Genomic DNA, 22,606 nt, shown 5'->3' on the forward strand with positions numbered 1-22,606 from the left:
TTGAAACTGAGGTCTGTTTGGTGAACCATAATATCACCAATAATTAAGAAAAGATAATGAAAATATAAAGATCATCATTTGAGAACAGAGTGAAGGAAGATTAACAAACAAGCTTTGAATGGGAAATATATGGAAGAAGGAAAAGACAGCCTCATAGCAAATTTAAACATAGAGAGAGTTAGAAGAATAGAAAGGAAGATAGATAGATAGATAGATAGATAGATAGATAGATGGATAGATGGATGGATGGATGGATGGATGGATGGATGGAGAGAGAGAGAGAGAGAGAGAGAGAGAGTGGGTGGGTGAAAGAGACAGAAATGACAGGTCATATCTGATGGCACTAGAAAAATGTATTATCTATGAAATATAAGTTCAATATATAGTTTTTGTAAATAATGGAAACAGATTTAACCATAGATTTAAAAGCTGAAGACTTTTCATAATTTTGTTTAAATTTTATTTTACATAAAGTTAGTATCAAAAAAGTAAATCATTATAATCTTTTCATTTTTGTCATAAAACTAAACCTTTATTTTTATTGTGTTGCATGATGCATTATTTTCCCCCTGTAATAATTCTACCAAGGTCAATTTTGTATTTCATCTTTCCAGGGTCAATAGATACCTTCTAGTCATTGACTGATGCTGATTCTATTCGCCATCACCCCTTGTTACAATGTTAGAAATTGGAGTATATTAGTAAATATTTTTGAACAGAAAATAAGTTTCTTTCCTTGTTAATTTTTTTCTCATTACTATTCTTTTTCTTATATATTTAACTGTCACAAACAAAAAATATCCTGTCACCTTAGTAGTATGAACTTTTGTCTTTGTCTTTTGTTTTGATACATCCTTCAATGGTTGTTATTCTTCTCCCTAATTTGAGAAATTTTCTTGATGTATGTCTTTTAAGATATTCATTGTAGCCAGCAATTTCCAGTTTATTATTCAACATCACTTCAGATTCCTTTAACTTTGTGTTTACTGTAATTTTCAGCTCATTGATTTTAGCTTGTAAGAATTCTGTGATGATTTTTCTCAAGTATTTTTTAGCTTCCTCTAGGATATGTGAAAGAGACAATTAAATGATAGAACGGTAAGAAAAGAAATAATTATTTAGTTGTCCTTGAGAAGTTAGAAATCAATTGATCTTACATTTAGACCATCACACAAACAATTTTTACCACATACATTGATTTACACATATTTAAACAGATTACCAAATATGTCAGTCTCTCTGGTCTCAGGTGTCACATTCAATAAATAAATGATCTTAGTATTCTGACCAGTATGACATAATCAATAAGTGGTTAAATAATTTCAGTATTCTGGCCAATAAAAACAGTCAACAAGTTCTCAAACATTCTCAGTATTTTGACTAATAAATCACAGACAAAATATGTAAGAAATTCTTCTGTTGATATTTAAATTCAATTAATCCTAGTAAATCTAGTTAATCACTACCTAACTGGGACAGAGGTGAGCTAGCTGAGTGGATGAACTATTGGCTCATCTATTCCCGGTTGATGTTTCAAGTACAGAACACTTCTTACATCCCTTCAGAGTATTTGGCTGATAGAAGAAATAGATAAGAAATCAGCTGGGAGTATTACCTAAAATAGATTGCCATCCTGTCCAGGTGGATAAATATCTCTGAAATGCATATAGCACTATAAAACCACAGCTAAACAAAATTTCGTAAAAGTTGCTTCGTTTCTGTTGCCTAGTAAATATATATACCCAGTACATAACAATATTCACTTTTCTATTTTACACTGTATAATATTTACAAAACATCATAATTTTTAATTTAGTAGGTCTGAAGGAAGGACAGTGCCCATAGCCATTGCAAGCTCTCACAGAGTGGTAGGGCCAATGCCTTTAATGTTCCTCTTGAGCCTTTGCAAGTCATGCAGAAGCTTCTTTGTTGACTTGTAGTAGAAGTTTCCTATTACAGTAACAAGATAAAAAAAAGTACAATATCTAATGCAAACACAAAAGGAATATGTGATATTTATGTTTTTCCCCAAGCCATTAGTACCATAAAAGGAAACCATTTTCAAATAGGAAATAATGTAACAAAATATAGAAAAAGAAAACTCATGAAAAGGCACAGGGAATATATCATGTTTATACCTTTCTGTCAAAGAAGCTCCCTTCTTCCCTCCAATAGTCTCATACAAGCTCCCTTGTTGAATCCATTGACAATGAAAAGGCTCCAGTGACCATAAAGAGATTTCCTAGCTTAGTCGCAGTGGTTACATTGACTCCCTGGTTGGCTCCTGTAACTACATAGAAACTCCCTTGTTCGATCTAATGACACTGGTAGACCTTGTTAGGTCTCCCAGTCACTAAACTGAAACTCACCCATTGTTCTCAATGACCATACAATAACTCCAAAGTTGGCTCCAGCTATTCTATATAGGACCTTACTGGGTAGTGGTCTAAGGGAGATAATCCTTTGCACTGCGCTTGATCTTTTTTGTGTGTACAAAAACTAGCCATGAGACCGTTTCTCCTCCATTTAGGAGAGAGGTTATAGGCCACTGCCCATTAGGGTCTAACGAGATGTATGTGAATGGACGCTTAATGAATACGAAATCTTGGGTAACCTTACGAACAGGCCATAACGCTCTCTCTCTCTCTCTCTCTTCTCTCTCTCTCTCTCTCTCTCTCTCATATATATATATATATATATATGAAAAAGCAAGTCAGGATAGAAAATGCTAAAATAATTTTATAAAGAACATTTCAGTACCGGTTTCAGTCATTGAGACTTTTTCAATTGTAACAATTAAATAATTAAATTTAGAAAAATTCAAAGAAAAGTTTTTTAAAAGGATATTTGTATAGTGTTCAAATACAAGTGGTATTTTCCTTGTTTCTGCCTGTCTCTGTCTCTCTTGTTTACTCTTGTGGGTTAAATTATTAATTTATAATTAATAAATTTCACCAAGTAGTTTCGGTATGGAAAGGAACCATATTCGGTAAAAACTTATACAAAAAGTTTTATATATAATTATAACAATAATTAAGGGTTTAGCAACAAGTTGCTTGACCACATACTGAAAAATTTAGAAATAGCAGCCAAAAGACCGTTATTTCTTTTCGCTACAAAATATGACTCCACAGACAACCCTCTCTGTAACTCACACAGGCAAAAAAAGAAGGAAAATAATGAAATCAAACAGTCTTCGGTTAATTATATATATATATATATATAACAGTTGCAGTGTGGAAGGTGTTTATAAGCCATTTAAGAAACACACAAAAACCGTTAGATTCACTTCAACATTTAACGGTTTTTGTGTGTTTTTTAAATGGCTTATAAACATCTTCCACGTTGCAATTGTTTTTGTTCCAGCACACGATCTCAGATCAAGTCACTCGCTATGCAAGTACATCTCTGTAATATATATATATATATATATATATATATATAACATTAAATTTAGGGTAAAAATTGATATTTATCAATTAGAACCAGTGGTCTAGCATATTAAAGAAAGAATCCGAAGATTAAAATATTTATATATACCAATTAAGGACTGAACACGAAAAAGTGGACAGTCAACATGCTAGATATAGACGTCAAATCGCCATTCTCCACATAGACTTTTTGTGGAGAATGGCGATTTGACGTCTATATCTAGCATGTTGACTGTCCACTTTTTCGTGTTCAGTCCTTAATTGGTATATATATATATATATATATATATATAAAGTGAAAACTAAAAGAAATCAGTCTTTCTAGACTTTACATGAAACATCTATTTTATAGATTTAATGTTTAAATACGTGACATGGGTTGTTATTAAGATTATAATGCACCAGAGTATTAACCTTTTAGAATGTGTAGTTACAATTTTAATAATATGTTATGTTTTCATTGATAAACTAACAGTAGTGGCTTAGTGAATATGAACATTACTATCCTTACTGTAGAAATAACTTTCTTGTTCAAATTTAGTTTGGGGGTCATGTACATATCTCAAGATTAAGACACTTGATAATGACAGGAAATGAAACCAATCAAAATGTAGTTTAAATATAATAATAATGATAATAATAATGAAATTATTGAATACAGTGCTCAGGTGCACCACAACTTGTCAAAAGTGTGTATAAGGCATATGCAGTAATGTACAAACGTCTGGGAAGTGAACAGTGTATGAGTCAGATACATGTTTGCATGTGTATGGAGGGGAGAAAATCAGGTGTAGTGTTGGCGAATCTCAGGAAGCATGGAAGTTTTGAAGGATGCAGTGCTCCGACAACTAACAACTGATGCCGGTAGTTTGTTCCATACTTCAGCAACTCATAGCATGAAAAAATATTTCCTGAAGTCATGGGAGCTGTGCTGTTTTCTGACTTTGTAAACATGTTCACGGGTGTTAGACAGGTGGAGTTTGAAAAGATGCTCAGAGTTATTGTTAGTAAGATGGTTAATAATTTTATGGGTATCTACCAAGTCAGCTGCCAGATGTTGGAGTTTCAATGTATCCATGCCCAAGGAAGTAAGGCATTCAGAATATGGCAAATGCCTGATGGAGGGTATTCTCTTGGTTGCATGTTGCTGAACGGTTTCCAGACAATTAATATCTTGGGCAGGATAGGGGTTCCAGACCGGTGATGCAAATTCCAGGTGAGGCTGCACCATAGCTATATAAAGCCTCAGATACATATGAATAATATAATTATATATAATTTAAATATAGGGTCAACAGTCAGAAAAATTACTTCTGAATCTATTCAAGGTGTTGATAACATACCTTTCTCAGAAATCAAGGCCATCTCCTTTTCGTCAATGCTTTCAGCCACTGACAGTGCAGTTTCAGTTTCACTTTTCACTTTCTTCTCTTTTAGCGAATCAACTTGTATTTCTTCATTTGAAAAAGAAAAAGGAACATGGTAAAAATTGTCATGAAGACAGTTGGCTTACATCTCATTTACATCTGTTTTCTCCAAGTGAACAACTTTCAAATGAATATTATTAATAATAATAATGAACTTATTGTATACAGTGCTCAAATGCACTACAACTCACCAGAAAAAGTAACCAAAACTGCATGAACAGTACATAGAATATGCACAAGAAGTGAACAGTAAATAAATCTTAACAGAAAAAAAAATAATCGGGCTCAGTGGGCATCAGGTGTACTGTTGGTGAATTTCAGGAATCATGGAAGTTTTGAAGGATGCAATATCCTGACAGATAACTGATGCAGGTAGTTTATTCCAGGCTTCAGCAAAATTTAACCTAGTCTCAATTTCGTTTTCATTTATTTATGCCTGTTTTTGTGTTCTTATAAACTGACACCATTGTCATGTGCTAGAAGGAATAACTTGACATTGTATAATGGCAGTATTACTGTATATAAAGGTTCAAAGTAGTAAATTATGAAATTTGTGAACGATTGTAATGAAGGGTTTTCTTCTAACTTCATGTCCTAGTCAATAGTTGGAATGAGTACAACTCAGCTATCAATTACCTGAAGGTTAATACCATATTAAATCACAAAAATCATAAAGTCAGATATCACTAGTCAAATCTACATAGGCGCAGGAGTGGCTGTGTGGTAAGTAGCTTGCTTACCAACCACATGGTTCCGGGTTCAGTCCCACTGCGTGGCATCTTGGGCAAGTGTCTTCTGCTATAGCCCCGGGCCAACCAATGCCTTGTGAGTGGATTTGGTAGATGGAAACTGAAAGAAGCCTGTCGTATATATGTATATATATATATGTATGTATGTGTGTGTATATGTTTGTGTGTCTGTGTTTGTCCCCCTCGCATTGCTTGACAACCGATGCTGGTGTGTTTACGTCCCCGTCACTTAGCGGTTCGGCAAAAGAGACCGATAGAATAAGTACTGGGCTTACAAAGAATAAGTTCCGGGGTCGATTTGCTTGACTAAAGGCGGTGCTCCAGCATGGCCGCAGTCAAATGACTGAAACAAGTAAAAGAGTAAAAGATAAAGAGATACAAACTTGGCTGCACTTCCTCATCACTTTGATACAGATTTCTATCTCAGCACAGAACACACTGGTCATGTGATTCTACCATAACATCAAAATAACACAGTGTTTTTGAGATAAACTGGACAGAAACTGTGGAATTTTGTCAAAAAAAACTACTTGTTCTTATTCCGTACACTTAACCCATTAACCAGTTTGATATCACTACCATAACCTTGGATATTGTAGCAGAGTTCATACTGTTGTAAATGTTTAGAGCAGATCTCAGTATGATATTTAGTCCTTCCTGCAGTAGCAATACATGTGTCATATTTTAGCAGAGTCCATATTGTTGTAAACATTCGGTCAATCTCAATATACTGTTGTGATCCTTCTTACTGTCACAACCTGTAAGTCATATTTTGATAGAGTCTACTCTGTTATAAACATTTAGAGCAGGTCTCTCTATATTATGCACCTTCCTATAATAGTGACTGTGTGTCATGATTTCTTCCACCCTTACCTAACATTCTTAGAAGCCATATAACTGTTATGTGTTCTGCCCTTCATCTCTCTATATTATGCTCTTTCCTAAAATAGTGAATGTGACATGGTTTCTTTTATCATGATCCAATGTTCTTAGAAGCCCTATTACTGTTATATGTGCTACTCTTCATCCTCTGATTAAATCATAAAAAAAACAGAAGCATTCCATTGATCAATCTTGAATACACAAAGACACTGACCCTTAAAATATCTTTGATAAAAAAATGTATCTGAGGAAACTAATGATGGTTTGTATTTGCTAAAACAAAATTGATAAAATTTATAAAATGACATAAATCTATGTATCATGAGGAGCGGTGAGTTCTAAGTTGTATAAGAGAGGCCTTGTATAAAGAAAAAATACTCATGAATCACTATCATTTCATAGTCAACTACAAAGTTAACTATAAAGGTTGTAACAATTTTTGCAATTTTTAGAATCAGCCAATACATATTTACTATGGTGGAAACATAAACAATTGCTCCTTACCTTGGCTTGTCATGGATTCAGATTCTCCAATGTAGTTTAAAGCTAAATCAAGCTGCACCTGACATTGGTAAAATGATTAATAGTTCACAGTAAAATAAATAAATTTTATTTATGTTTATGTTTATTTATTATGTTTGTGTGTCCATCTCTCTCTCTCTCTCTCTGTGTATATATATATATATATATATATATATATATGTGTGTGTGTGTGTGTGTGTGTGTATGTGTGTGTGTGTATGGATAATAAACTACTATGGCTGTCACTCACAACTGAGAATGACTGGGTAGCATGTAGGTTTTTCCCTAATTCTTTTTGGTTCCTTTATAGTTATGAGTAGATACAGATGCACCTTCTCATCTCTCAAGCTTATCCCTAGTTGTCATATCCTGCAAAGGCTGCAATGGTACTTTTTTTACCAGCCTTGAAAAGATGAAATGCAAAGTTAACCTTGGTGGGATTGGAATTCAGACTGCAGAGAGCTAGACTAGTACCATGCTGCATTTTGTCTGATGCTCTAATGAATCTGTCAATTGACACACACACGCATGCACGCACACAAATATATACATCATACACCTACCTAACAAGCATTTACTCTCATAAGGTGTTTTGTTGTTGTAGCCACATGAAATTCTCTATATAAATTAACAAGAGACATAAATGACCATTCACAGACGAGTTATAAGACTTAACAGGAGTTACTTAGAAATGGTTAATTTGTAATCTTGAAACTTAAAAAGAATCATTAAAAGAAAATAAAGACAAAATAAGGTGGAATTTTCATTTATATACTGCTGTAAATAAACAAAGCGCATTACTACTGTTTCTTACCCAGAACAACATTGAATTGTTTCCACACCTGCCCTATTTGCCAGATTTATCACCTACAGACTTCCAGCTTTTCCTCAAGATGAAAAGGCAGCTCAAAGGTCACCGTTTTAACACCATTGTCGAGATCAACAGCAAATTGCAGAAGGTAAACAATGTCCAGGCCAAATTCTAAAAGTTGCAGAAACACTGAGACCAATGCATTGTTGCACAAGGTGACTATTTCAAAGGAGATGATGTTAAAATCTTAGGTAAATAAGTTATTTTTTATTAAACATAACAAGTCTGGGAACTTTTTGATACCACCTTGTAGTTACATTAAAGATTTTGATGTCAAATGAATCAGGTGGGATGAAGAAGGTATATAGCAAGCTCATTCATATCATCTTTCATGTTGCATTCCTTTTATTTCTTTCATTTTCTTCCATTTAAATCAAGAAGTGACGTTCAATTTGATCTACCAAATAAAATCTCATTACTTTTATAAAAATCTTACTTGATCTCATAGTTGTCAGGTCAAATGATGCTCAGATGGTTACAAAATGCTTTCTTTATTACTGAATATACACTACCCTGTAAATATCTAATATAGCACATATCTGTTGCTGTGTACAACTAATGTAGAGTGTATATTTGGTGCAGTATATATATATATATATATATATATATATATATATATATATATATATATATATATATATATATATAAACAAAGTCGAAGTGCGATAAAATAAAATTAATTATTATCGCTGGTGTTTCTAGCACAGGCCATATATTATTCATATATAAGTACATTAAAAGGCGAAGTATGTACTAGAAACACAGAAGCTTGATAAATTTAGTGAAATGAAAATAAAAACGTTTACTAACTCGGTTCCTCTTAGACTGCAGTTTCGTTCTTTTCAGTAATAAAAATAATTTAATTACTCAGGGAGAATTCATCGGTAAGAGCCCTGTTATTGTGAAATCGCACCTCACTAGAAACATGTGCGTCTAATAATTTGCTCTCTCTAACTAATCAAATCACTGCGCAGACGCAGAACGTACCCGACAAACTAGGGATTTCTGGTATATTGTCTAACGCTCAAAATTTATCGAGAAATATGTAAACAAAGTCGAAGTGCGATAAAATAAAATTAATTATTATCGCTGGTGTTTCTAGCACAGGCCATATATTATTCATATATAAGTACATCAAAAGGCGAAGTATGTACTAGAAACACAGAAGCTTTATATATATATAAATCTCTCTCTATATATATGTATATATCTATTATCATCATCATCACCATTGTTTAACATCCATCTTCCATGCATGCATGAGTAGGACAGTTGTTGACAGGAGCTAGCCAGGTAGAAAAACTACCCTAGGCTACTGTGTTTGCTTTGATTTTACAGCTGGATACCCTTCCTAACACTAACCACTCCGTAGAGTGGACTCAATACTTTTTATGTGGTACTAGCACAGGCAAGGTTAGTTTTGGCATGACTTTTACAGCTGGATGTTTCTAAACGCCAGCCATGTTACAGTATGGACTGGATGCTTTTAACGTGGCACCACACACACACACACATACACATCCCCATACGCACTCTCCAGATATACATTACTCTTAATATATACTTTATCAAACATAATACTAGATTTGACTTAAACCTTCCACTAGAGAGATGCTTCATAAAACAGAATGCTTCAGTAGTGAGCCAACTAACCTAATGACTAACAGAAAAAGGAAAAACTATACATTAAAGAAAAACAGAATGGACTAAACAGAACAGGAGGAGACATGTGGGATAGAGAGTCACTGAAGAAGTCACAGGATGTATGACGAAAGATTTCAGACAAAGAACACTAAAATAAGAATAATAATAAAGCTGAAGTAAAAACCAAGTATATAAGGTGTGCAGTTAATTGGCAAAAAATATGACCATCCCCAAGTATAACATAAAAGTAAAAATTACTAGGAATGTCACAAGAGTAAATCTTTTTACCCAGTCTTACAGATATGTTAACACTAATTAAATACTGTCTGTAGAATTCAACACTGCCATGGAGCTCTTACATAGTCACTCATTCTATTACAGGCAACAACCAAATATCCCCTAAATTATACCCAACTTTTAAAAGATGAAAGATACAATCACAGTAAATAATGTAATACTATGTAGACTATATCACATAAAAAATAAGAGTTGGTTACATTTAATTAAAAATATGTGGGATTAGGGCTGACCTAGAGCCAAAAAAGAATAACAGACTAATTTCCTGGACACTATCAAAGCTGATTTCTCTTGCAGACCTTTGCATTGTCATTGATGGTCAAGCTGTTACATTTATCATCCTAAAGGCCAACTGGACAACTGTTCATATCTTGCCATGGTATTGAACATATATGAGGGCTTCATATAGGAGCAGAATGTAAAGAACATACATAGATAAAGAAGAGCTTACATATAGATAAAGCAATAGATTTACCTGTGGAGTGAATGCATACTTGTATAGTTTAAAGTGTCTAAAATATGTGTTAATCATATGATAGGATATCTTCCTTACTTCACTTATTGAAAACAGTTCAGTGCTGTATGGTGGACGCTAGAAAGAGAAAGTAATAAATGAGTGGTGGCCACTCATTTGTTGTTGTTGTTTAGTTCAGGTTAGATCTAATTCAGCAGACATATACACTTTTACTCTTTTACTTGTTTCAGTCATTTGACTGTGGCCATGCTGGAGCACCGCCTTTTGTCTAGCAAATTGACCCCAGGACTTATTCTTTGTAAGCCTAGTACTTATTCTATTGGTCTCTTTTGCCAAACCGCTAAGTTACAGGGACGTAAACACACCAGCATTAGTTGTCAAGCGATGTTAGGAGGACAAACACAAACACACACACACACACATACGACGGGCTTCTTTCAGTTTCCTTCTACCAAATCCACACACAAGGCTTTGGTCGCTCCGAGGCTATAGTAGAAGACACTTGCCCAAGGTGCCACGCAGTGGGACTGAACCTGGAACCATGTGGTTGGTAAGCAAGCTACTTACCAAACAACCACTCCTATGCCTATGATTAAAGATATTTCATCTGCAACCATCTTGTCTATTACTATTGGGTCACATTATCCAATATGCATTTCTTTTATTAAAACAAGGAAGTTTCCACAGAAACTAAATGCTCCTCATATTCTACTCCACCATCTTAGCAAGTGAAGAACACACTGGATAATATAGTTATAGATACATTGATTAAATAATTAATACACCTTTGATCAAGTGTCTACTGGAGCAATGTTTACCTGGGGTTAAACAACAACCATCATAACAATTGCATACATTACTCAGCATAAGAATCAAACAGTAACAGAGCAAAAGTATTTATATCAAGCATTTTCCAGTTTGGGAATAGGAAAAACTGGAGTGCCTTACTGATACTTTGACTTAATATTGATCACAGAAAGGAACTTCATGATTTGTGTGGAGGCTAATAATAATAATAGTAATAGTAATAGTAATAGTAGTAGTAGTAGTAGTAGTAGTAATAGTCATTGTAGTAGTCGTCGTCGACGTCGTTTAATATCCATTTTTCATGCTGGCATGGGTTGGACGGTTCAACTGGGATCTGGGAAGCCAGGAGGCTGCACTAGGCCCCAGTCTGATCTGGCAGTGTTTCTACAGCTGGATGCCCTTCCTAATGCCAACTCTGTGAGTGTAGTGGGTGCTTTTTATGTGCTTCTGTCACAGGTGCCGGGGGAGGCTGGCAATGGCCATGATCGGTTGGTGCTTTTTACATGCCACTGGCACGGAAGCCAGTCAGGGCAGGGCTAGCATTGGCCACGTTTGGATGGTGCTTTTTATATGCCACCAGCACGGGTGTCACAACTATAATTTCCATTTGATTTTTATTTTGATGTTGATGTAGTTGACTCAGTAGGTCTCCTCAAGAACAACACGTTGCCCTACGATCCAAGGTAAGCACAGCAGGCCGTCCTGAGATCCAAGGTACTTTGGATGGGCTGGGGCTGCTATGTGAAGCTGGTGCAGGAAACAACCATGAACTCACGTTATTTGTCGGGTCTTCGCAGTCACAGCATATCTCCAGAGATCTCGGTCTTTCGTCATTGCCTCTAATATGTAGTATAAATATGACCATGCATACATACACACAGAAGTGTAAATAAATGCACATACTTACAAACATTGAAGAAATATAAAGGACTTGTACTGTTGTAGACAATGTGACATTAACAAAGGGAACCGGCAGAGTGAGAGACAGTGTGATACATGTAAGGAAAATTACATACGGAAAAATTAATGTAGATACTGTTTCATTTAATGGAAGAACAAGACAGTGACACATCTTAGAGGGATATGTGTCATAAAGTAATTGAGACAGGTGGTGAGATATAGGTTACCAGAACTAATACAGACAGTAAGACATATATTAGTGGGACTGCAATACACAAAGTAATTTATTGGGTCATCCCATAAATGATGCAGTTTTTTCAATTGCATTAACTAAAAGTCAGAGGGGGATGGGATAAACTATCTGCATCAACTTGTTATAAAAGCAGGTAGTCATTTTACCTTGTCCTTATTCTTAGTGAAAGTTTTGAAGAGTGCAGTTCGATTTTAAGAGTTATTTTTTCAAAGCTATAATGGAAGTGACAAAGGAGCATATTCAGCATATTTTGCTTTATGAGTTCAATAAAGACAACAATGCAATGGAATGTGTGAGGAATATTAATGCAGTATATGGGGATCAGATAATAAATGCAAGCCAGTGTCAATGGTGGTTCTAGAAATTCCCAGCTTAGAAACTACAGCTTAGAAGATGAGCCTTGTCTCGGAAAATCTGTAGAGCTTGACAAGGATGTCCTGCAAACCTTGGTGGAACGAAATCCCATCGTAACTGTTGAGGAACTAGCAGAGAAGGTTGGATTTGGTCATTCAACCATTTATCAACACCTGCGTGCAATCAGAAAAGTCAGCAAATTGGGTCAATGGGTTCCTCACAAACTTTCCGAGTCTAATCATGTGAACGTGTGCTCTTTTTTGTAGCCACGTCTCATGAATGAACCTTTTTTTGGAATAGTGACTGGTGATGAGAAATGGGTTCTCCATAAAAATGTCAAGTGCTAAAGACAGTGGGTAGGGAAAGGAAAAATACCAGCACCCCAGGCTAAAGAAGGTTTTCATCCATGTAAGGTGTTGTTATCTGTTTGGTGGGATATGAAAGGTTTAGTCCACTTTGAACTTTTAAACCCAAACCAAATGATAACAAAGGAGATCTACTGTGAGCAGCTTAAGTCAATGCTATAAGAAAAATGACTCTTTGATTTTAAGACAAAAGGTGTTCTTCCATAAGGATGACGTTCAGCCACATACAGTGAGGATAACATTCCAAAGGCTGGAGTAATTTGAATGGGAAATGATGCCCCACTCACCATATTAGCCAAACATTGCTTCATCTGATTATCATTTACTCTGCTTAGTCTTCAAAATCATTTGGATGGAAAAAATATGAATTCTATAGACGAGGTCAGACTAGTACTGGAGGAGTATTTTTCATCACAGACAAGTGAATTTTGGAAGAGGGGCCTTGCAAGTCTACCAGATAGATGGAAGAGCATGGTAGAAAAATATTATTTATGGGATGACCCAATATAAGAGCATTGTAACATATATGTGAAAATTACAGAAACAGTATGTCATAAAGGGAGTGTTACAGTCACTATGACATGTATTTGTGTGTGTGCCATAAACAGTGCAAGAAATATTCAAGGTATGTCATGACATGTATTAGAGAAAACGTCACAGTATGACAAACGTAAGGGTGAGTTTAACTTACACTGACGCTATGATGTAGGAGTATATCTTTGAAAAAGTTAAATGTGTCATCCAAGTTACCAAAGGGACTTTCTGAAAAGCATAAAAATAGAGTTTGCATCAAACACAATCTTTTGGGAAAGTAATAAAAAAAACCTCAAAAAACAAAAAAACAAATTTATATAGGTATACTGAAAAATAAATGTGGTTTCTACTATTATTGTTGTGAATGTTGTTGATAATGTGAAAGTTGGATTGATGTTGGGATATCTCTGGATAAATAGACAATTAGTAAGGAAAAAGTCACTAAACATTGTTAATGAAATTGTTCAATTTAGAATTTAAGTATTGGTTGTTTTGTCTGATATAGACATTGTTAAAGAAACTGTATTGTTTAGTTTAAATTTTAAGTGTTCACTGTAGTTGTCTCAACTAGATCAGTTGCTTTTGTTGTTTAGCCCAAAGACAGCCCTGATCAAGAAGGTCTGTGACCAAAGGTGTTTCAATCATAACCCACCAATCTTTTGTCTATACAGATTCATATTATTTAATATGTTCTCTTCTCAAATGGTAATGTGCAATTTGAGAGATATTGGTTTCAGTTTCTAGCATGCCAAGTAACTATATAAATGATTCCTTGCAGGTTTACTTACCAGATTAGTTGTCTTTGGTGATAACACTGTTGTTGTAAGAGAGTAATGCATGTTAGAGGAATAGATATTATTTCACAGACCACTATGGCCAACAGGTTCTCATGATGCTACGCAGATGAAAAATAAATCATCACCTGGATAGCATACTAGTCTAATGCATGTGTCTTTATTTTTACATAAAATTAACACTGGAAGTTAATTAGACACCCATCAAATTTATAGTACTCTGCAGCTTGCAGTATGTATCTATAATCAATGCTTTTAAAGGAATTTTGGAGATGAAAACTATAGTAAGCCTTTGTGTGTGATAGAGAGAGAGAGAGAGAGAGAGAGAGAGAATGTGTGAGAATGTTGACATTCCATAGTTTTGCTTGTGTGAAATCATCATCATCATCATCATCATTTAACGTCCGCTTTCCATGCTAGCATGGGTTGGACGGTTCAACTGGGGTCTGGGGAGCCCGAAAGCTGCACCAGTCCAGTCAGATCTGGCAGTGTTTCTACAGCTGGATGCCCTTCCTAACGCCAACCACTCCGAGAGTGTAGTGGGTGATTTTATGTGCCACCGACACAGGTGCCAGACGAGGCTGACAAACGGCCACGCTCGGATGGTGTTTTTATGTGCCACCGACACAGGTGCCAGACGAGGCTGGCAGACGGCCACGCTCGGATGGTGTTTTTATGTGCCACCGACACAGGTGCCAGACGAGGCTGGCAGACGGCCACGCTCGGATGGTGTTTTTATGTGCCACCGACACAGGTGCCAGATGAGGCTGGCAGACGACCACGCTCGGATGGTGTTTTTTATGTGACACCGACACAGGTGCCAGATGAGGCTGGCAAACGGCCACGATCGGATGGTGCTTGTTACGTGCCCACAGCACGGAGGCCAGTCGATGCGGTACTGGCTACGGCCACGTTCGGATGGTTTTCTTATGTGCCACGTGCCACCGGCACTGGTACCACAAAGATACAAATTCCATTGATGTTCATCTATTTTGATTTGTTTTGATTTGATTTGATTTGATTTTCACTTGCCTCAACAGGTCTTCACAAGTGTCACAAGAAGGAAGGTATGCACAGGTGGACTGACTACGTCCCAGGTAGGGGCCATGGGTTATGGCCTGACTAGTCTTGCCGGGTCTTCGGATGGTGTTTTTATGTGCCACCGACACAGGTGCTAGATGAGGCTGGCGAATGGCCACGATCGGATGGTGTTTGTCATGTGCCCACCGCACTGACTACGGCACTGATGGATTCTTGTGTGCCACAGGCACTGGTACCACAAGATACAAATTCCATTGATGTTCATCTATTTTGTCTATTTTGATTTGATTTGATTTGATTTTCACTTGCCTCAACCGGTCTTCACAAGTGTCACAAGAAGGAAGGAAGGTATGCACAGGTGGACTGACTAGTCTTGCCGGGTCTTCGGAAGGTGTTTTTATGTGCCACCGACACAGGTGCCAGATGAGGCTGGCGAACGGCCATGATCGGATGGTGTTTGTTACGTGCCCACAGCACGGAGGCCGGTCGATGCGGAACTGGCTACGGCCACGTTCGGATGGTTCTCATGTGTGCCACCGGCACTGGTACCACAAAGTGTGTGCCACCGGCACTGGTACCACAAAGATACAGATTCCATTGATGTTCATCTATTTTGATTTGTTTTGATTTGATTTTCACTTGCCTCAACAGGTCTTCACAAGTGTCACAAGAAGGAGGTATGCACAGGTGGACTGACTACGTCCCAGGTAGGGGCCATGGGTTATGGCCTGACTAGTCTTGCCGGGTCTTCGGATGGTGTTTTTATGTGCCACCGACACAGGTGCTAGATGAGGCTGGCGAACGGCCACGATCGGATGGCCAGTGATGCGGTACTGACTACGGCCACGTTCGGATGGATTCTTGTGTGCCACCGGCACTGGTACCACAAGCGGTACTGACTACGGCCACGTTCGGATGGATTCTTGTGTGCCACCGGCACTGGTACCACAAGCGGTACTGACTACGGCCACGTTCGGATGGATTCTTGTGTGCCACTGGCACTGGTACCACAAGGATACAAATTTCATTGATGTTCATCTATTTTGATTGGTGAATAATATTACATTCTTCATTGACATTATGACCAGTTGCTCTGAAGTTTTAAAGATATATGGAATAAGGTAAAATCTCTTACCTGAAAAACAAGTGGAAGTAATAGGAAGAGCATGGAACTATAAAATTCTTCCCCAAATACATCCCTGTCTAACTCATGCCAACATGGAAAAACAAATGTTAAATGAATGAAAAACCAAATAACCACACCTTCAAAGACTTACCAGTACAGACTTCATGAACTCTTTTTACAATTGAAAAATAGGCAGATAACTGCTCAGATTTGAATTTTTCTTCCTTTGCAAATTGTATAGAATATGTGTAAAGGTTGAGTAGAATCTTTTCTTTATATACTGTTGCATAATTAGTGAGTTTAAAGATTTCAGCAAGAATACTAAAAAACAGGTAGAAAGTAGAATTGAAAAAAAATATATAATATACACTATCAGATTATTTTTCAAAATGAAATTTTATAATCTTAAAAATGTATCTCAAATTTTATTTGAGGTTTGTTAAAACTGCTGAAAAGTCTCCAGGAAAGTACCTTGGTATGGTTGTTTATAATCTAATCCATGTAGGTACAGTGTGGCTGAATGGTTAAGAATGACAAAGTCCTGGGTTCTATCTCACAGAATGGAATCCTGGGCAAATGTCATTTTCTATAGCCTTGAGTAAACCCATGCCTTGTGAGTGAAATTTGGTAGATGGAAACTGCACAAAAGCCTGTCAGATGAATTGTATCTGAAATTTAGAAGGTACAACCTTGTAACATATCGTGTCACACTGACTCTGCCTGAGAATTATATTAAAGGGCACACGTGTTTGAGGAATGCTCAGATGCTTACATGTTAATTCAGTTGATCAAATAACTGAATCGTCATCATCAGATGGTGGAGATCCACCACCCTATTCAGACATATACAACCAAAGAATTTTAAGGGAAGGAGAACATTTTATGAAAATGATGTAAAATGTAAACACAGTAGGAATGGATGAAGGTGTGTGGTTCAGTACTTAGGGTATTCAGCTCACAACTGTAAGGTCATGAGTTTGATTCCCAGTGGTGCATTGAGCAAGACACTTTACTTCACGTTGCTCCAGTCCACTCAGCTGGCAAAAATGAGTAATACTTGTATTTCAAAGGGCTAGCCTTGTCACATTCTATGACATGCTGAATCTCCCTAAGAACTACGTTAAGGGTACGCGTGTTTGTGGAGCACTCAGCCATTTGCACATTAATTTCATGAGCAGGCTGTTCCATTGATCGGATCAACTGGAACCCTTGTTGTTGTAACTGATGGAATGCCAGTTACCAGTTGGGTAACTTAAATATATTACAGCCTCAGTTTATCAGGAACAAGTTTTGGGAACAGTTTGGGACCAAAATAAGCTCAATTATTTAAAACTTTTAATACCGACCCACCTGTGTTTGTCATTGGAGGTATGATACAAAACTGTCAATTTTAAAATATTTATATTTAAATTGAATCTTCTTAGTTTAATCTAAGAACCTTTTGCTATGTCGAAATACCAACCTAATAATGGATTATTCAGAAATATTTTTTTTATTTGCCAAGTCTGGGAAGAAAGTGTCATGCCCATAACTCTTCCATGTGTTCTGAGATGTATAAGATTAATAACATTGATGACTGTAGGGAAGATATGCACAAGGAGAGAATTCCAAAGAGCTGACATTCTGGGAAAGAAGGACTGGACATAATAGTTTGTACAGGACTTAGGGGATGGACACATTATGGGGATGGTCTCATCTGTTCAAAACTGAGTGTTGCTAGACATGATGTGCAAGAGAAAAAGTGTGAGGGCATTGGTGAAGTGTGGGTTAAAGAGAAGGTTCTTTAGAATAAAAATTAAAATGTTCTCAGATTACTTCTTGCTGAAGTTTACTATGACAGAGTTAAGATGACCAGGTAACAGAACTGTTTGTGTGCTAAGTGCCCTTAAGCCAAAGTATGATGCAGCTAACTGGTTCATGAAAAGCAGTGCTATGGTTGTTGTTTAACCTCAGTTCAGCTTTCCCCAAGCAGATAGATTATCAAATACTCAGACATATGATTAAATGCTCATTATTTAAACATAGTCTGTCTAGGATCACATTTTCCATTATGTTTGTCATTATCTAAGATTTTGTAATATGATTTAATGAATATTTGGCTACTATTTCTAGCAAGACATGTAAGCATACAAGGGATCTGTACTTGGATTATGTGTAGAAGTTTCTGTGTTGGCTTAAATAGAGTTTGTTACAGTAAGATTAAAAGAAGCAGAGGATAGAGTTAGATGGAAGTGGAAATATTATCTAATACAGAAGAGATTCCATTATTTATAGAGGCACAAGGTGGCAAAATAGTTAAAGCATCAGAAAATAAAAATACACAGTGATATTTTTTATGGCTGTTCACATTCTGAGTTCAAATCCTGCCATGGTCAGCTCTGTCTTTTATCTTTCCAGGGTTGATAAAACTAGGGTTGATTTAATCAAACCCTCCCCACAAATTTCTGGCATTGTTCATTTATAGATGCTAAAGCAACTCTCCTTTAAACTGAAAACTATGAAGGACAGAAAATAAACACTATACCTGGTTCCACTGCAAAGGGTGAATCTGCAGAAATGCTAGTATGATGAATTCCAGTTTTCAACAAAAGATACTTACTCTTTTACTTTTTTCAGTGTTGGAGCTTTCATAAGTGATTCTGATTGTTCTGGGTCCAAGTCATTCCTGTGGTTATTTCAACATAGGCAACAAAAGACAAAAGTGAGAAAAATTAAATATATATCTCATGAAGTTTCAAACCATTCCATTCACACATAGAATCATTTATTATAAAAACAAATTCTCTCTCCTAAAATATTATTTGAATAAGTTGGACAAGTAAATTTTTTATATCACTAAATGTAGGAGAAATAAAAATAAAGACAGGTTTACATATTAGTTCTTATGTACATTTCACTATTATGGTTGCTTGGAACCTGCATTCCAAGCACATATGGATGCTTAACCAGAATGGATCATCAAGGAACTTTATTACATTGTTACAGTGAACTAATGTCAAGAGATGGATAGATGGAGAGGCAGTAATTACCTAACTACCATACTGGTAGCAGACTGGAATATGATAAACTACATGGAACTCTAAGTACAATAGTAGCAGTTGTACATCTATTTGTGTACACACAAGGTATTATCTGTAAATTCATAAATGTTTCTGATTTAAGTACAAACTCAGTAATTTTGAGGGAAAAGTTTAAGTCAATACCATTGACACCAGTACTTGATTGATACTTTATTTTATCAACCCTGAAAAGATGAAAGGAAATTTAAACACAGTGGGATTTGAACTCATAATATAAAGAGCTGGAACAAACACCACAAGGTATCTTTTTTCTGACACTCTAATGATTCTATCAGCTTGCCAAGCTAAATATCTCTAAATATATTACTTCTACTCTAGGCACAAGGCCATGAAAATTTTTTGGGGAAGGGAACTAGTTGATTACATCGACCCCAGTATGTAACTGGTTCTTATTTCATCGACCCTGAAAGGATGAAAGGCAAAATCAACCTTAGCAGAATTTGAACTTAGAACGTGGAAGCAGACGAAATACCGCAAAACATTTTACACAGCGCGCTAATGACACTTCCAGCTTGCAGCCTTAAATATCTCTAAATATAATGACAGATATTTTTGTGTAGTAGTGGCTAACTAGAGTCAACTGTTTGATATTTGATGACTAGAAATACCAATTAATTGATCAGAAGAAGAGGGTGTTGTGTTATTCATTTATATATCAAACAGTATTGACAGAAATTAAATTTGTCATATCTATTTCAAATACTTGATGCCAGCCTTTTGAGTATAGAGTTGGAGGTCTTGTTGTTATTACTGTGTATCACAGAGTAACTCTCAATTATGCAGAGCTACGTGCAGTGATGTTCCAAACATAGCCATCCAATATTATTTTCAGACAACATATTCAATATTACATTATCCAATGTGCACTTCTTTTTTAAGATAATTTGAGGTTTGAGGGAAATATGGCTGCTGTTTCTAGTATGTTGAATGATCACAGAGAAGCTCCCTTGTTAGTCCATAATGCTCTTGTATATTGCTATATCTAGACGTTTGGGGTGCTGAATGAGCTATGTAGCATTGGATAGCCTGCTAGTGTGTTGGTGTTGTACAAGCTTTGCACTGGTGGTGTAGGAACCATGTGAATTGGTGGTGTGGTGGTTTTATGTATTGGTTATGTAGTGATTGTGTGACTGTATGTATTGGTGTTATATTAGTGCTCTAGATTATCCTATTTGTGCCTAGATATTTCCGGAGTGTTATAGTGGCAGTATGGATTGATATTGCAGCAGTGGTGTTCTTGTATAGTGTCAGTGCGTCTGGGTGTTTGAAGGGGTAGGTTGGGTTGTAGTGCATGTATACATGCTTTGGTGTTATAACAGTGTTATGTGCTGGTGTTGTAGTAGTGTTTTGGTGTGGTGCTTATGTTGTAGTAATGTGGTGGTGTGTTGTTGGTACAGTAGTAGTGTTTCAGTGGGATTTGTCTTGTTGCCGTAGTAGAGTTCTTGCATGTTGTTGATGTGTTTATATGCCTTATCAGCACCTAACTGAAGAATACCTATGACTATCTACTCCTTTTCCTGTGTGCAAAAAATCCAGGACTGTCCAATGTGTTCACTTTTATTTTAAGATGGTAGGGTGTTGTATAAGAGAGATCTAGTTGCCATTTCTAGCATGTTGAGCTATCATTGTATGTTGTACATGTGTCTAGCTTTGACTGGAGTTGTTTCCAGTGTCTGTATTTTTGGTGTTTTTTATTAGAGCTCTGGTGTTTTACTGATTTACTTAGATGTGTTTGAGGCATTACAGAGACTGCCTGTTGTATTGTAACAGATAGAACATACTTAAGTTTGATATAGATAACAACAAACTTACCAAACAACAATCTTGATACGGTGAGATTTTGGCTGGAGAAATAAATTGCAATGTAGTTAACTAAACTGTTAATTATTACATGATATATAGTAAGAAATGACTGCTTTTTAATTATTTTGTTAGAGTATGAAGGACAACAGACTGATTGACAGAAGTGATATTAAACTTAAATACCCATATGTTTATAAAGAAAATGCAGATAAAGCATGGAAGTAGTTCTGTAGCTGGATGATTAACTGAAAGTATTGGGCTGTCCGGAAAGTTTGTGCCAATTCTTAAAGGAAAGAAAAAGGTCAATAAATACTTGCCATTACATTTTTAATCAACCACATATGAACCATTTTGTTGCACAATGCATCTCCATCTTTCCTTTAACTTGAAAATACCCTTTTCCCAGAATTGAAGTCATTTTATGGCAAAGAATTCATCAAGGTATCTTTTTACGTCATCCAAGGAACTGAAATTTTTACCATTAAGACTATCCTGCAGAGACCTGAATAAGTGGAAATCTGAAGGAGCAATATCTTGTGAATATGGAGGGTGAGGTAACACATTTCAACCAAGCTGCAGCAATTTTTGTCTGGTTCCCAAAGCATCAAGTCCTGAAAATGAACTTTCTTATCTTTCATTTTAAAGGGTTACAGAATTAACACAGGTTATAGGAACAGAAACCTTCTTCCACGAAAAGATAGCTCAAACTGTGCTCTAAATGGAGGTGTAGTCAAGTCCTATTTTATGGACTCAACCAAGCTACTATAAATTGGCATGAGCTTTCCGGACAAACCAATATTTAGCATATGGACACAGTAAAGATGATGATAGGAAATCTAGGCACATCAGAGCGTCAGGTGGATTATGGTAGAAGTGATGCATAACCTGCTAGTTCAGGGAAACAGAAGAAAGCATCCTGGTAGTTGTGATGAATAGTGATGCATCACAACCATATGTGCATGACATGGTGATCTCTTATCAAGATGAACAGTGCATGACCTTGCAGGTAGGGGCCAGTTAGAATTTTCTTCAGGTTGACAAGCCCATCCTGCTCAAATGGTCCCTGAATAAGGGTTGCTTAAGCATTTGAACAAGACACTCCTGTTTCCAGAGGTGAATTATTCAAACTCTAAAGAATTGCTCTCAACACATGTTGCTCTCTCACTACTTCTGCTCGTAATCAGAGATGCACTTATCATCAGCCACTAAGAGATGCTCAAATGCAACAGACAAGCAAATCTGTGGTATTGA

At 36.3% G+C, this 22,606-nt stretch overlaps 2 protein-coding genes across 3 annotated transcripts in view; one reads left to right on the forward strand and one right to left on the reverse strand.

The window, feature by feature from the left end:
• Positions 1 to 566: 566 nt before the first annotated feature.
• The window catches only part of LOC115216216 (coiled-coil domain-containing protein 189-like), a 32,086-nt gene continuing 10,046 nt past the window's right edge, over positions 567 to 22,606 (reverse strand). The window contains exons 2-9 of one of the 2 annotated variants that reach the window (XM_036506651.1): positions 21,365 to 21,396; positions 19,072 to 19,137; positions 16,624 to 16,793; positions 13,669 to 13,739; positions 10,299 to 10,415; positions 6,994 to 7,051; positions 4,775 to 4,885; positions 567 to 1,061 (exon numbers count right to left, since the gene is read on the reverse strand). In XM_036506651.1, coding sequence (XP_036362544.1) covers positions 811 to 1,061; positions 4,775 to 4,885; positions 6,994 to 7,051; positions 10,299 to 10,415; positions 13,669 to 13,739; positions 16,624 to 16,793; positions 19,072 to 19,137; positions 21,365 to 21,396 — 876 coding nt within the window. In that variant the 3' untranslated portion in view covers positions 567 to 810. The remainder of the gene's footprint in view (positions 1,062 to 4,774; positions 4,886 to 6,993; positions 7,052 to 10,298; positions 10,416 to 13,668; positions 13,740 to 16,623; positions 16,794 to 19,071; positions 19,138 to 21,364; positions 21,397 to 22,606) is intronic. The other variant, XM_036506652.1, reaches the window with a different exon arrangement.
• The window catches only part of LOC115216806 (coiled-coil domain-containing protein 189-like), a 48,451-nt gene continuing 48,149 nt past the window's right edge, over positions 22,305 to 22,606 (forward strand). Inside the window, exon 1 of the mRNA XM_036506653.1 lies at positions 22,305 to 22,361. Within this exon, the coding sequence (XP_036362546.1) occupies positions 22,320 to 22,361 (42 nt within the window). The 5' untranslated portion in view covers positions 22,305 to 22,319. The remainder of the gene's footprint in view (positions 22,362 to 22,606) is intronic.

Source organism: Octopus sinensis, linkage group LG10, assembly GCF_006345805.1.
Source record: "Octopus sinensis linkage group LG10, ASM634580v1, whole genome shotgun sequence".
NCBI classification, from domain to species: Eukaryota; Metazoa; Mollusca; class Cephalopoda; order Octopoda; family Octopodidae; genus Octopus; species Octopus sinensis.